This window comes from Anopheles stephensi, chromosome 2, assembly GCF_013141755.1.
Source record: "Anopheles stephensi strain Indian chromosome 2, UCI_ANSTEP_V1.0, whole genome shotgun sequence".
Classification (NCBI taxonomy): domain Eukaryota; kingdom Metazoa; phylum Arthropoda; class Insecta; order Diptera; family Culicidae; genus Anopheles; species Anopheles stephensi.
In genome coordinates, this window is record NC_050202.1 from 83,543,176 (window position 1) to 83,558,762 (window position 15,587).

The window sequence follows — 15,587 nt, forward strand, 5'->3', positions numbered from 1 at the left end:
TACTAATTTCTTGGCGGCAGCGACATAGAGAAGTACAAGTACAATGTTGCCCTTCACTAGGCAGCTAGCTTACTAACTTAGAGCAAGATGACCTGGTGAACGACCGAATTGTAAACTTGACGGGGTACGGTACAGACTGGCGGCTCCAGAATCCAGCACGCAAAAGAACCTTTCGCTCGGACGATCCTTTCTTTTTATATGTTCCGTTCCGCGTTCGTTTTCGACGACCAGAAAATGATGCAGTTTTCTCCGTGCTCGGTTCTTGATTAGCTGGCGGACCATATCGCAAGGGCGCGCGAGATGGCGGCTTACAGGAAATAAGGATGTGATAAAGAAATTTCCCCGCTCTTGGTGTTAGCAGCACTGTTACCGCACATGTGTTCCGCGCTGCGAATATAATCGTGAGCCACGTTTGATGATGCCCATCGGGACGTAACCATGAGGTCTGTGTTTTTATCTGGCTTCGTATGTGCTCATTACCATTCTTTTTTATCAGTGCCCCTACTCAGGCCAGAATCTTTCACCGAGGATTGTTTCCGACGGATCGAAGTTGAAGTTGAATGTGCTTTTCTTTATTTTTCTTTTCCTTCAGAATCTGTACACGATAAGCGCACACAGTACTGTGTACAGTCGATGGCGATTTGTGAGGAGATTTTGTTGGTTCGCACATGGTCAACATATCTAGGACATATCGGTACACACGTACGCACACGCAAAATACCGCATATTCAAAGAAGATAAACATTAACACACTGCGTAGAAGTTTGGTGGCACGGTACTTGTACAAGACTTCTCAAAATCATTCCACAGCCCACATCACCTTCAGTACACGGTGCACTTCGATGATGATCCTGCTAGAATTGTACTTTGCACGATTTTGCTGTCGTCCTGGAGGTTCAAAACACTACAGCAAAATATTAGTCATCGTGGACTGGAATGTAGAGTGCAGGCTTATGGCACACACTAAAAAAAAACCCCCCCGACTGGCACCTCATGAAGATGAGTGTCGTTTCGTTTGTTTTCTTGCCATCGAGAGCGCGGGCTCCATTGCGCAGTTGCCCGAAAACACATTAAATGTTTGACATTGCCACTATTGGGGAGCTTGCCATTTTGGGGAGAGAGGGGGTTGAATTCGGTGGCTCTAGTGGCGAGCCCTAATCGAAAGCCTTTTACGCACTAGGTCAAAATGGATACCCCGAAAGGCAGGATTTACATTTGCTGCCAGCCTTTACCAATGGAACCTTAACTGAAGCAGCTTAGAATATTTGTTGCGGGAATGGTGAATTTCTAATCCAATCCAATCCCAATCCATGGGCTGCACAAGGTACATGTGGTTCGGTTGAGTACAATTATGAAATTAGAATAAAATGAACGATGGTAATTTACCAATCCCTGAGGTCTGTTACGAGACGTCCACAAGATTGAGGACTCGCTATTGCGGTTTGTGTTCAATCATGCTTACATGGACCACGTAATAGGACGTTGTTAGTGGTGAGAACATTTTAAATTGAATGTTACTATCTCTTCAACTCATTCAATGGTTTCACCCTTTGGTTGGTTCACCATTCATCCCACACTATAAGATCATTTAAAACCTTTACCTACGCACTTTTTAATGCTTAGAATATCAGTTTACATGCCAATAAATCATGTTGTATTAACTTTTTCTCCAAGGAATCCAACTCGGGACTCCATGTTCGCCATATGCAGAGCATTCAACTGTGGTATTCGTTGTCCAGGTATGAACTGTGGGACCAATATTGTGCAAGGGTCAATCAACATACAGAACCACTCATCACATCATAAATTCCATTTTGTGTTACTTGCCGATGGGTAAGATTATATTAAACCAATCCTCGTTGTAATTTGTGCATAAATTCACACGTAAATGTGTTGGGATACGAGGAACTATTAGTGCCTGTCTACACGCAGCATGTGTATTTTTCCCACAGCAATTTTATTTTGTTTGTAGGCCGAGTTTTTCTGTCATCTGCCCAAACAAGTAACGTGTAGACGGTGTATGAAGTGTGCTCCGTGTAGATGCTTCCTATCAACCATTATGCACCGTTCTCGCTCTCGCATACAGTGCAACCCGGGCCGATTGTCATTCGTATTGAAGTGTTAGTTGGTACATGTCAAAAGCAAGAAGTTGGCCGGAGCAGGAATTTCTTTTCTCGTATGCGACATTTTCCATCCCCAAAAACATGGAAATCGCGATCATTGGATGGAAAACTGTTTCCATCGAGTGCAAGGAACCGACAAAGTATTAAAGTGAGTTCGAAAATCGACCGTTCGGTGTGTGCGTGTGTGTGGAAGTTAGGCAAAGTGTTCCTTTGTTGTGCGGTCGGTGGAAAGTTGGTGCAGATGTAGAAATGCATGGGGAATTGCGGGTGCAGTAGATGGAAATCGGGGGAAAGCGATTAGGGAAGCTGTCCAGCCGCTACCCCCCCCTCACCCACTCCATCGGTCTTTGCCAAAACGGCAACATATGCATGCTGTGGCAGTAATTTCGGCCCGTTGCTCACGCGACAAGTCGCTGGAAAGGAAGTGGGGAGTGGGGAGTATGCCATTTACTAAATATTTGATGCATTCGCCTCCCCGTATCGATCCACATTTCGGGCTAATAGTGCAAAACAGTCCGCAAAACATCTCCGCAATACGCATGTGTTAATGTTTCATCCCCAACCATGGGCTTGCAGGAAGGAGAAGTAGGTGGGTGGGTGGCTTGCGAACCATTCCCAGCCAGCCCAACATCCAACGCAAACGAATCTCGCCCGTCCACAGACTGTCTGAAGGAATTTAAAATGGGCTGAAGACGGCAAGGGCGGCCAGGTGCCATGATGCGAAAAGGGAACGGCAAGAAAAGTGCAATTGGAAACCTGTTCAATAAGTCCGAAAGGAGGAGTGTGTGTGTGGTTCCTCTATGCAGCTAAGCTCGGTGTTTTGTCGTTCGGTTGGGTGTAGCAGCTGCATTAGTCCGAAAATCGTAACGCAACTTGTTCCGTGGGAGCAATTTCTGTCGCCACAATGAAGATGAGCTTGTAAGCGCCGAGCACGAGCGCGCACGGTATGCGAAGCGGGCGACGGGCCACCGAATCAATTAAGCCGATTGAAGACGCTCGACGGCAGCGACGAAATAAATGTGCATCATTCATTGAAGAAAAAGAGCAATCAACAGCAGTAGCAGCAGCAGAGGCGACACGTTGGTCGCGCGCTATTGGCAAGAAGAAGAGCAGCATTTCAGAGGCACATTTTTTTTGCTCTCTGTGCCGTCGGGCATTGCATGTGTGTCTGTGTGACTAACTGACTGACTTTGCTGGAGGGGGATGTAACCATGGTACACAACGCTGCAAGCCAAACAGTAAAGCAAGGCCTGCTTTGCTTGGGTGCTCTTATCGAAAGTTAAAAACGCTCACTACCCTCACACACATCTCCGAACAAGCCGAACAACAACGGCCGAAAGACGCGCGCGCGTGAATCAGGCGGCGCTGGAATTCTTACCCAAAACTGTGTGATACATCATCATCAGCAGTGGGGCATGTTGGCGCGACAGGGTAGATAAAAATAAAAAGCAATCAAACGCGCGTTGTTTACATACATATGCTGGCATAGCAATGCTGCAATGGTCCCACCCCACACGAATGCAATGCGCGGGGACAGTTGGACACGGGCGGGGCCACTGGGAATCACACTCGTCTTGCGATGCTTAAGCAAGCTATCAAAAGAAACGTCAGTGGAGTTTAATCTTCTTATGGAGTTTTTTTCCTCTTCTTTTCAATTTCTCCCTCCCACAGCAAAACGGAACCTTATGAGCAGTACAGTAGAGGTTGACCCGCTTTGTACTACAGCGTGCGCGTGTGATTGAACTATGGAATCGGAAACAGACGACAACTGTTACGAGCGGAAAGACATTCCGGTCGACAGCTTCGGTGGTGGAGATTTCTATCACAGCCGGGACGTTACGACCCGCCAGCTCAACCGCCACCACCTGGCCAACTGTGCGTCCGATCGTCCCATTTCACTGCCGGCCAAACTGCACACTCCCGACGGTGGCATGTGCAATGGTGGTGGTGGACGCGATCCGCCCGACATGGTCGACAGCTCGTCACTGATCAGACGATACGCCGAGGTGACCAAGTTCAAACAGGAAGCATCTCCTAGCCGCGGGAACAGTATCCACCGGCTTTCGAAAGGGTATGCACAGCACGGTAGAAATAAAAAAATAGGTCTCTCATAATGGCTTCACTCTTCTCGTTCACGCAGCAATCCAGAATCTTCACTAGCGATGGCCAAGAAACGACTGAGCTCGTTGCATTCCAGCGTACAGCCGACGGAGGTGGAACCGATGGATGACGACATGATGCCACTGCTCGCGAGCAATCGTGAACTGTCGCAGGAGGAACTGTATGAAGTAAGGGCCGGCAACAAAATGCCGGTAAAAAACGGCCTAGCTTATGTGTGTGTGTGTGTTTTTTTTTACGCTCCCTAGTCGCACACATCACTTGTCTCCAGCTCGGAAGGGGGCATTATGGCCGAGGGTGAAGATACGTCCAGCGATGAATCACAGGAATCGAACAGTTCGGCGAATGCTGCAACCGCGATCGTTATGAGTCTGTTGGAACGTTTGCTCCGCTCGCATCCGGTGTGGTTCTTGCCCGGCATACAACGTTCCGGTGCGATTCATCTGCTGCAGGGAAAGGAAGAAGGGGTATGCAACATTTAACTGGGGGGGGCTCATCCCGGGACACATGCGTGCTAACGCTCCATTTGCTTCTCGTTCTCCCATTGTAGACGTTTATTGTCCGTGGTTCTAGTCAGTCCAAAACGATGGCCGTTTCGGTGCGATTGCCGGTGAACGCTGGTCCGTACATCGAACACTATCTGATCCAATCGAACGAGGGACAGCTGAGTTTGGAAAGCTCGCGCTTCAAATTTGACTCCATACCAGCGCTCATCGCTCACTACACGCAATGCTGTGACGAGCTGCCGGTTCAACTGTGTCTTCCAGTGGCATTGCGTGAGGCGAAAAACCGCCAGCAGCTGTCATCGCTAGCACTGTTGGGGCAAGAGTTTTGGCGCTACCCGATGGCCAGCTCACCGAAACCGAAACCAACCACCACCACCACCACCGTACCGGCGACACCGTCCGCCACCTCTAGTCACATGAACACCCCGTCCGAAGCGACACACTCGAGCGGTATTGGCATATCCGTACTTAACCACACCCCGCTCGGGCCCGGTCCGTCCGGGAGCGGCGGCGTATCGCTGGGCGCGGGCGGAACGGTGAGCACGTTCGGGGAAACACCGACCGACACGTTCTCCACGCTAAGCAGCTTCACGGTCAGCAATGGGCAAACGCTGCTGAGTCCGGAATCGATCGACAGTGCCATCATGATGTCACCGATGGATCCGCACCAAACGGGCATCATTGGCAAAACGAGCACATTTAAGGCGCGCAAGCAGCAAATCATCTCGCCCACCACCACGACACAGCACGAGGTGGAAAAGCAGATTGAACTGTTCAACGCCAACATACTGGGGCACGCGGCCCATTCGAACGGTGATGCTACGGGCGGAGAAATGACCAGCTCAACCTCATCCTCCATGGAGAGCAGACAGGGTGAGGTGGTGCCGAATGTGTGCAGCACACTGGAAAGGAAGCCGCGTGCACCACGACCAACGCCACCCAACACGCTCAACATTAAGCCAATAAGGTAAGGGGACGATCGATTCGTTGGCACATTTCGCTAGTACTGAAACGCACTGTACTGTTCCGTATTGCAGAAGTCCACCAGCACCACCGGCGCGTCGTATCAAGCCGCAGATTGCCGGGAACAGTCCGACAGCGGCGGAGCGAAACACGTTCATGCTTCAAAAAGACACAGACTTTACACCGACCACGGGCTTTCCTACCAGAGACACAGCATTCCAGCGCAGAGAACCAGTACCAGTAAGCAGTACGGTGTGGTATTGTGATACGGACAAGGTAGCGGATGGACAGGAGCAGCAGCAGCAGCAACCTGCGGGCCAGGCACACGATCACAAACCAGAGCTCGACAATCATTGCTTCAGCGTACCGGCAAGCACTCGCGTTAGCCGACGCAACAAGCGGAAAGAGTCGAAACATTATCAGGTACGTTACCACGGGACGGCCAGGCCTTGAATCCATCGCGAAAGGACCTCTAGCTCTTCAATCCTTTGGCATCCCCCAAAGGGCGTTTACGGGAAGTGGCCGCAGCTAACCATAGACACTAATCATCTTACTGTTCTCCTCTAACGGCAGGAATCGGATATCTTGGAATCACCTTCGGTTTACTGTCGAAGTACGCTCGTCGATAAAATCAGCGATTACGAGGACATATGGACGCAGGACGCTAGCAACAAGGGAGACCGAAGGTCGCTTCTGGGCCAGCGCCACGGAATGTTTGGCCATGAAGATTTAAGTACGTCCAGTTTACGCGTACAAAATTGGGTTTGCGAGTAATGTTTTTTTCTACCACCTTCTAGCCCTAAAAGGACTCGTTTCCCCGTCGATCGAATCGATGAGCTACCGGCAGGGCAAACTAACCTCCTACCGTGGTTCGACAACGCACGGATCGCATACGTACTCGGTGGACAATCTTGCCGTCGGTATGCCGAGCGGTTTTGATTCGGCGAGTGACCGTGCCAGTACACCGACCGACAAACCAACCCGCCCCCCGGTGGCATTGAAAACGTTTTCCCCAATACCGAAGGACGTGCGGCAGCGATCGTGTATGAACATCGCGCACACCACCACCACCACCACCACACCCGCCGGAACGCCGGTAACGCTGGAGGACGCAATAGGCGGCGGTGGACAGGAGCATAAACAGGCGAGCCCGTTCTATGCGGATCCGGCCGATATTTTAAGCAACATTATCCGCCGCAGTCCATTGAACCGGTTGGCTTCGTCGAACAGTAGCCAGCGCCATTCGGAGCCACCGAAGCAGCTGTTCGGCAACGAGGATGTGCTTTGCCCGTCCACGGTACACCCGTGGGGCAATGGAAATGGTTACAATGTGGCCGCATCGCTGGACGAACTGTCGGGCGTACGGCTGCACGAGCTGAGCATTGTCGGGACGAATGATTACGATTCCGACATCCGGTGGAAAACTCCCACCGCCTCGCTAAAGACCGTTGAGCCGGTGCACCAGAAAAGTGCAGAAAGTCTCATGGGCAGTAGACCGAGCACGATACACCAGATTATTGCGAAGAAGCTGCCGGCGCTGAATTTGTCCGAACGACTGTTGGATGGCGTGCTGGCGAACGATAGCGGCATAGGGAGCACCGGCGAGTTCGGAACGTTGGGTAACCGAGGCCAGCGAAAATCGGCGTACGATAATGTGGAACGGCAAGCGAATGGTATGTGCCGATCGGGAGTGTTTATGCGTGTGTGTGTGTGCGGGCATATTAGATGAGTTTTTTATGCATCTCTTTGTTACACAGCTTACGCATCATCGGCCATTAATAGTGCACACTCGGACGATGGAACCGTTTTTTCTGAACCGTGGGATAGCTCTCAGTGGGACTCGTTCCTTCCGAATGAACGTGAGTACATACGCCACCCAACGCGTGCCAGCTTTCGAACGTGTTCTAACGGTGCTACGAACGTTGCAGAAGCTACGATGGAAGCCGCAAATGTGGGTAACGGCGGGTACGACAACAGCAGCTCGGTTGCCAAAGAAAGCCGCTACCGGAAAGACGTACATCAGCCACAGTCCCAGCAAAAGGTGGCCACCATACTGCGCTCTCGTAGTTGCCGCGATCGGGAGATTCTGTGTAAGTAGACACTAATGTTTGGATGTCTGGAATGTGACATAATTGAAGGAAACAGGAGGTTAAATCACGGGCTATTCTGGTCTGATTTGGTCGGATTTCGCATCGTGTCTAGCATATCTCGCTGTTTATCCCCGTCGTTTTTTGGATACGGCTTAGCGGGTCCGCTCATCTCAGTCTGTTATTCAGACGTTCGGGGTGATCGCGATCTGGTCCGCGTGTAATGCCTTGCCTTGCCTTTCTTCATGTTTTCCAACAATCTCAAACTTCTTTCTCCGAACTTCGAATGTGTCATTTTTCAGCCCACTTCTATCTAGAAGCACTCTAAAAGCAGGAAAAGGAAAAGAAGCAACGATAAGGTACACAGGGAAAGGATAAGTTCAGGGTACCCAAATAAACAACCGGCCCAAGTATGGTGGTGGTGGTGGGAATTTTCCATAAACGCCGTGAATGTGTTCCGGACCCCGGGAAACCCTATGCCCATCACTACCTGGGGGTTGTAAATTGTATGGCCAGCGGACACGACCAGGAACACCGCTTGGTTTTGTGTTTTTTTTTTTTAAAGGGACGCGCCGTCGTCGCCGGATGCGAATGGCAGCGTGGGTGCAGCCGCGCGTTACCCGCTTTAACCTACATAATAGGGGCAGGCTGTTCAAATGCAACCGCTTTATTGCGTCAGCCACCACCACCTCCTAGCGGGAATCGGTCGGTCTGACATACATTGTAATGAGATCAAACCGATCGTGGGACGGTGGCCAAGCGCAATGATGACGCCCGATAAGTGACGAAGCCTTCAAGCTGGGTGCAGCATACCAGGCCAGAAGGGATTGCGTGTTCATGCTCTTCCGCTATCTTTTGATAGCTGCGGACGCTCCCGAGAGCGCTTCCACACTCATCGGTGTTCGACACGAAATGCTCTGATAAGTGGCCGCCGCTGCTGCTGCTGCTGCTGCTGGTGCTATATTTGCACAATGATTACTGCCCGGGGGTCTCTAGGCAGGGGGACGGCGGGCAAACGGTCCGTTGGGAGATGATCGGTGGTTTGTTTATTTGCCTTGCCTTGCCTTGAAACGTGTAAAATAATGCACTATTTGCATGGTTTTTATTGCGTATCGGTTTCGGTGGACGGCGGGGGCGGCAGTTGCCCCTTGCAGAAGGCCCTTATTTCGAGCAAGAGGCTTTTCCAGATAGATCGGAACGGTCCGGTCCATAAGGCAAGGCATTCGAGGAGGCGGGATGGGAGAAGGACGAGCGAAGGAGCGCTGGGCGAGCAATGTATGCGAGGATGCGTAATTTACTGTGAACTTGATGAGCTGTTCTTACTCATGGCCGTATCGACGCGTTCCATGCGTCTGTTTGTGTGTGTGTGTGTGTATGTGCGTCCCGAGGAAGAAGACTTTGACACTTTCTTTCTTTCGCATCGTACGCGCATGATAACGCGGCAAGGCCACACGTGGAAACCGTTCGGTTAGCAGCTCAAGCGCCTGCAATCGATGAGCAGTGTGTCTCAGTTCGATTGTGATCTTCGCGCGGAACGGTTCGATCGATGGTGTTTGGCTTTGGCACGTGGGCGTGGGACAGCGTAGCCATCGGGGGCCTTTGCGCAGCGCCTGTTGCCTGTTAAAGACAAGGACAAGGACGCTCTAATGAGAAACTATCGTTTTCGCCGTTTCGTGCAGTCGGGCAAAAATCGTTTCTCTATCTGCCATGCGGTGGTACAGAAGGTGGTCACATGCAAGATACGTGAACCGGTATGAAGCGACCGTGATGAGTTGCATCTTCGACGAGGGAGGTAACCACGACGATGGGCTTACATCGTCGCTCCCGTCGTCGAGCGGTTGCGGATACGGATCTTCTCGGTACGGGGCAGCTCACCACGACGGTGCGCGGTGGACCGGGCAACCGGCAAATCACGGATCTAGACGTAAGTCCTGCCCAAACAGTGGGCTAGCGACTGTTGCATCAACGCCATTACGCCACGAAGGTGAATGCCGTCGGGCGAAAGTTGATCTAGCTAGTGCTGCCAGGTCCGATAACGGCGACGCTGTTGGCAAACAGCACCAACTAGAAAACGCGAACCGTGCTGGGCGGCAGTCGCCAGTACGCGCTGCACGGAAGCGCCCAGCCCCCGAAGATGTGAAGTGCTGGCCGAAGAGCCACAGCTTGCAGGCTCTCGCCAGTGGTACGGCCGTCGGCAGGGCGGGTGGATTCGAGCGACTGTTCGGAGCGTTCCGGGTGCAGGACGGACTCCCGGTGCCGGAGTGTGAATATTATACGGGCAAGCGGCGGACACCGGTGCCGGATGGAAGCTTCTGTTCCTCCTCCGTGCTGCTGCTGGACGGTTGGTGCCGGGTTGAGTATGACGAATGCTATCCTTCCTCGCCGCTCACCGATAGTGCGATCATGATCGAGGATTCCACGCTGCTAAGCTCGCGATGCGATGCCGATGTAGAGCAGCTGTTCGGGCTGGACGAGCAGGGCAACATCATCATCAATGTGGGCCACATCGAGGAAGAGCGCGGTCGAACGCTGCTGGTGAAGAAGCGGCGATATCGCAAGATATTTAGCCGACTGGACCAGGGCAAAGAAATCAACGAAACGACACGGTTCGACGGGATGTGGCACAAGCTGGTACACAAACTGTTTACCTGCTGTGAGGAGAAGCTTGTGCGAGGTATATAACCCTCTGTTGCTGTGTGTGTGTGTGTGTGTTTGGAGGTTCATGTGTTGCGGGAAAGGAAGAAAGTGTGCCATCTTACAACTAATGTGTGATTCGTTTCCCACTTTCGCTTTATCCCACACTTCCAGGTCATCCGCGCAACAGGTCCTCCCATAACGGTCCCGGCGAATCGATTGCCACCTACGCCTTCTACCTTGCCAACAAACCGGACTCGACGTTCTCCCGCAACATCAGCAACTTTATCGCCTGCACTAAGGAATCGAAAGCCGCACCACATCCGCAGGTGGTGATGCGCAACATGCGCCAGTTCATGTCCGGCATGAAGAACTATCTGGTGAAGCACGGTGAGGGTGACTTTGGCGGTGAGGTGCAGAAGGCCCGGGCGCAGTTGAAGGCGGACGAGTTCCTCAACCTCGACTCGATACTGGAGGAGGTGATGCACAAGCTGGTGATACTGCCGTTGCGCGAACATCTGTACGGTTTGTTCGTGGATTACTACAGCCAGTCGGGCGACGTACAGCTGATTGTGGAGAAGGTCCGGTCGACAGCGGGCCGCGGACCGCTTGCATTCGGTATCAAGGTAAGTGGGTCGTGCGCCGGTGAAGGACGCAAGATAAAGTGCCTTGCAGTGTGTGTCTTAACAGTGTTTTCTAGAATTTTCTGTTGATTTGCTTCTTAAATTGACCCTGCTGCTACAGGGCGCACCGCTTTCGGGGTGAAAGTTAGATCATTTGGAACGATTGCTCATTCTGAGTAGGAGTCTCGCGCCTGGCATTTCTGGCTTTCTGTGACTTGATTTTACCCGTAGCAAAGTAGTCAGCTCTGCGTATGAGAGAGGTGGTTTGGATGGGATTTGAACCCCGGTCCTGCCGTGTGAAGACCGGCAACGTTATCTCCCCCGGCCACCGGTAAAGACGTTGGACAGTTCTCTATCTATCGTTCTAAGAACCACAATGAAGCCGTTACCCAATAGCTCTTGTCCAAGAGTCCTCGCCTACTGAGTGTTGTCCTCGTACAAAGAGGCCTTGTCAACCAACGGGCTTTTTCGTCCAAGATGCTTTTAGTCTTGTGGACTGAGGAGTTTCGACATCCAAGGAGGCCAGGTCGCTGTTCGTGGGGTTAAAGGTTCAAAGGCCTTTTGGTTTCATGAAATCATGCCGTATGACACGCTACTCTCCAGCAAAGAAAGGTTCCCGTTCCTAGTGACTTTTGCCGACTTCAAGCATTCAACAAAACATTTGCTTCAATTATAGAAATTAGTAGAACTGATCGAAATTTCTTCTTCCAGGGCAATGTGATACCGCCGAGCCCTACAGCAATGCGACAAATCGCCACACTTTTCGTGCGCCTACAGGAGGCGGAACTGCCCCTAGCCAAGCTGGACCTGCTTCTTGCCGCGGTTTCGACCATTTTCGAAGCGACCACCTGCTGCAACGGGCAGCAGCTTAGCGCGGACGATTTCCTGCCCGTGCTGGTGATGGTGGTGGCACACTGTGGATTTATCGGTGCCGAAATTGAGGCCGAATACATGTGGGGATTGCTGCAGCCGTCGCTGCTGAGCGGAGAAGCGGGCTATTACTTAACGGCCCTGTGCAGCGCGGTGCATGTGCTTAAGAACTTTAGCCTCAGCGAACAGGAGGGCGGAACGTCGACGCTGGATGTATGGTATCGTTCGGTTGTTTGCCAAGCGCAATAGTTTGCGGAGAAAGATTTTAATTGAAACGCTATTTCTCGTACAGTGGGATTCCTCTACCATGCCAAACTGTTCGTCGGTGCTACGCGTGATCATTCCGGACGAATACAACGGCTCGATACAAACGCGCACACTTCCAATACGGCCGCATACGACGACGAAGGAGGTGTGCCGAATAATTGCTCACAAGGCGCGCATAACGAACGCCCAAGACTATGGTCTGTTCAAGCTGATCGACGGTGAAGGTAAAGCACCAACCGTAGCTTACCGTAGCTACTACACGCGGATTCAGCTAACAATAATTTTGTGTGTGTGTATTTTATTTGCTCCCCAGAAACTCTCCTACATGACACGGAATGTCCGCAGGACGTCCGGATGACGGCGAAAGGGAAACATTTTATGATAGCATACAAAAGGATCGACGCCAAAATCGCGTGGCCTACCGTGATGCCAAATAATGCTGTTGCTAGCAGCAACACCCTGACCACTAGCGCTACTAATATTACGAATAATGCTATCATTACAACCACTACTACCACTACTACTAATGCTGCGAGTGATAATCAACTAAAGGTATAAGCGAATGCAATGAATTATAAGCTTCCAGCGCGCGTTAAACATTAAGTCTGATATACTCTTTTTTCTCCGTAAGATCGTAATTCGCCGTCGTAACATGTTCTTAGCGTTCACTTCACTGTTTTTGTTGTTTTTTTTTTTTTTGTTGCGTTCGAGTGATTTAATCGTAATACACACAGACACATCTATACATATATATTGTATACACATATTAATCATTATACAATCACATTATACAATCGTGTACCCAGGACAGATAGAGAAGGAGAAAGAGAGTGAGAGAGCGAGAGAGAAAGAGCGAGAAGCGACATCATTATGGGCGCACTTAAATTAAGCGAAACGGCTTCTTCTTTCTGGTCTTGGACTACAACGAAACCTCAACCTATCTCGATTCTCGTAATTAACAATGCAATTTTACTCTGGATCCGTTCTAGATTTTAATTCACTCATCTAACACTATGTACGTAATACAAAACCGGTGCGAATCAGTAGCAGCCGTACCATTTTTTTCTGCCGGTGGTAAACGCATGGAAGTAAAGATAATTGATTTTAACTTACACACACCGAGCGAGGGCGTGTTTGAATGTGGGTTTAAAGCATTATACAGGCTGGCAGAAAGAGAGCGAAGCTACTAGAGAGCGTGTGTGTATGCCATTCTCTGTGATGAGGCGTCGTTTACCCTTCTGTTCCAGCACTAATTTCGGGTTCGTGTGCGCTTTTTTTAAGTGACTTGTTAATAATGTGTTTTAGAAAAAAAAGCAAAAGTTATGTATTTTATCTTCGTTCTCTCTCTGGTGGTTTAAAGTGTGGTGGTCTATTCTGTTCTATTTCCGTTCGGTCATCAAATGACAAAATGTGTTCGGACACGCGTTTTACTGCGCGGCACTAGGCATAACTGTAGGGAGGGAGTAGCACGAGCAGAAAATTTGAAATCACCCAAGGACAAATGCCGCGCCAAGTGCTTCCATTTAAACGCCTAGTCAGGCTTTGTCCGCATGCAATTGCTTGTGGAAGCGCAACAGGAAATCTAATTTATTTCATCCGACTCGGTTCGGGTTCCCATATTCCGTTCGGCCGGTTGGCCTCTTCCGTTTTGCAAACGACAATGATAACGAATTGAGCAAGGATCGTGTAGCGTGTAGTGTTCCATCTTTTTCATACATCTAATGTTACTAATGCGTACAGTGAGTGCATTAATTACTAATCAAATACGTACTCTCGTTCCTCCAAGATTCGTTTGCGTGTGACACAGTTTTTTCTTCTCATGTGTGTGTGTCTTTGTGTGCGTGTGTGAGTTTGAGAATTTTTAAGCGAACAAACAAGCTAACTTACTAAACCAACTATGTATATTCTATGCCAACGAACAAAATCATTTTCTTCTTAACAAATGCCAAATTCAAAACCCCCAACACACTTGCTGCTGCTGCTATATGATGATGCTCACAGTGGTCGTGATCGCGAACAACTACAAATGCTAGTTGGCTGGGGGCTAAAGGGATAGTAGGTAGTAGGTAAGTAGAATGCGATGCGTAGCAACCAACCAGGCAAACCAACACCACCACCACCATACGCTCTATAAGAAACGAATTGCTCACAAACACAGTAGGCAGGTGGTTTTCCTATCGTGCAAAAACAAAAATGCATTTACAATACTAACCCAACAGTGTAGGATGGTAAATCGTGACAAAAGGATTTCGAGAAAGGATCAGTAGTGAACGGTCGTGTTGCGTGATCGCCGAGGGGCTCAGGTAAGGTAACTTGATCTATTTTTGATACAGTTTGTAGAGAGAGAAAACCGAAACAGCAAAACCAACGTAAACCAACTCAAAACATAAAACAAACAACAGTATTACAGTATGCAGAATGGATATAACCAATAGATAACAAAAATGATAAAATCCTCTCTTCTTCCTGCCCACATCCCACTATAACCCATCCACATAAAGAGAAAAACCCCTCAGAGCTGGTAGCGTAGAAAAAGTAGCGCAAAGAAATCCTTTAAATCGATGCAAAATCGAAAGAAAGAGAGAGAGAGAGAGAGCGCGAGAGTGAGAAAAGGAAGGAGAGAGAAAGATAGCAACAGAAGGAAAAGAAATATCTTGCCAAATAGGGTATAGGAAGTTTTTTGGAAACATCTATTTTTACAAACACAAGCGTATTTATTGCAGATATAAACTATTAAAAAAATAAACTCTCTCTATATATATACATGCATAAGAGGATATCACCCGTTTGTATATTTCTATCCTCGGTTTACATGTTTCGTGAAAGAAAGAGAAAAAAAATCGCCGATGCGACTAATCGGCCAAACCGTTCGAGTTGTGTATGTATTAGCTAGTATTATAGTTTTCGAATACTTTATTTGTTCCATTTTCATAATTGTTAGGTTCACATGGGTTCATGTAAAGTTACAATACATTATACATTATTAGTGCTTCGTTTTCATTATTATATGTATATGTATGTATGGATGTATGTATGTATGCATGTATATATACTTTCATTTTTATACTTATATACATATTTAGCGTTGACCACAACCATCATTTTTCTTAGATCAGTTTGAAATACTGTATCGTTTATGTGTGTTGTCTATTTGTGTTCTTTTGTTTTCACTTTCAAACCAATGTATCCAAAAACGAAAACAGATTCCCTTTCCCTCCTCTATTCTATTATCCACACATTTTATTTAAAGGGTTTAAACTATGTTACCGCTTTATTATAAGTACGCATTTGCTATTCGTTCTCCGCTTTCCTTTTCACTCTTTTCTTGGTTTTGTATAATAATACATCTGATTATAAAAAACTATGCATTTTTCTTATTTTGTTTTCGCTTTCGTT

The 15,587-nt window shown here is 49.1% G+C and overlaps 1 protein-coding gene across 2 annotated transcripts; it reads left to right on the plus strand.

Annotated features, from left to right (window-relative positions):
• Positions 1-2,115: 2,115 nt before the first annotated feature.
• Positions 2,116-14,968, plus strand: LOC118505763 (protein sprint). 2 transcript variants are annotated; one of them, XM_036041993.1, is made up of 14 exons: positions 2,116-2,271; positions 3,795-4,194; positions 4,264-4,411; positions 4,490-4,708; positions 4,792-5,714; positions 5,785-6,133; positions 6,284-6,443; positions 6,508-7,383; positions 7,468-7,569; positions 7,639-7,800; positions 10,606-11,057; positions 11,766-12,137; positions 12,217-12,415; positions 12,505-14,963. In XM_036041993.1, exons 2-14 carry the CDS (start codon positions 3,869-3,871, stop codon positions 12,747-12,749), a joined length of 4,533 nt encoding a protein of 1,510 aa, XP_035897886.1. In that variant the 5' UTR covers positions 2,116-2,271; positions 3,795-3,868; the 3' UTR covers positions 12,750-14,963. The 2 variants fall into 2 exon arrangements, with proteins under 2 accessions (XP_035897886.1, XP_035897885.1); XM_036041992.1 differs by having other exon boundaries at positions 7,468-7,800; positions 12,505-14,968.
• The last annotated feature ends 619 nt before the right edge of the window (positions 14,969-15,587 follow it).

Excerpts from the sequence above, each read along its gene's own strand:
- LOC118505763 (XM_036041992.1), top strand. The coding sequence starts at position 3,869 with ATGGAATCGGAAACAGACGACAACTGTTACGAGCGGAAAGACATTCCG. Across the intron at positions 7,801-10,605 it reads CCGCGATCGGGAGATTCTGT|GTCATCCGCGCAACAGGTCC; the intron begins GTAAGTAGACAC and ends CCACACTTCCAG. Across the intron at positions 12,416-12,504 it reads CAAGCTGATCGACGGTGAAG|AAACTCTCCTACATGACACG; the intron begins GTAAAGCACCAA and ends TTTGCTCCCCAG.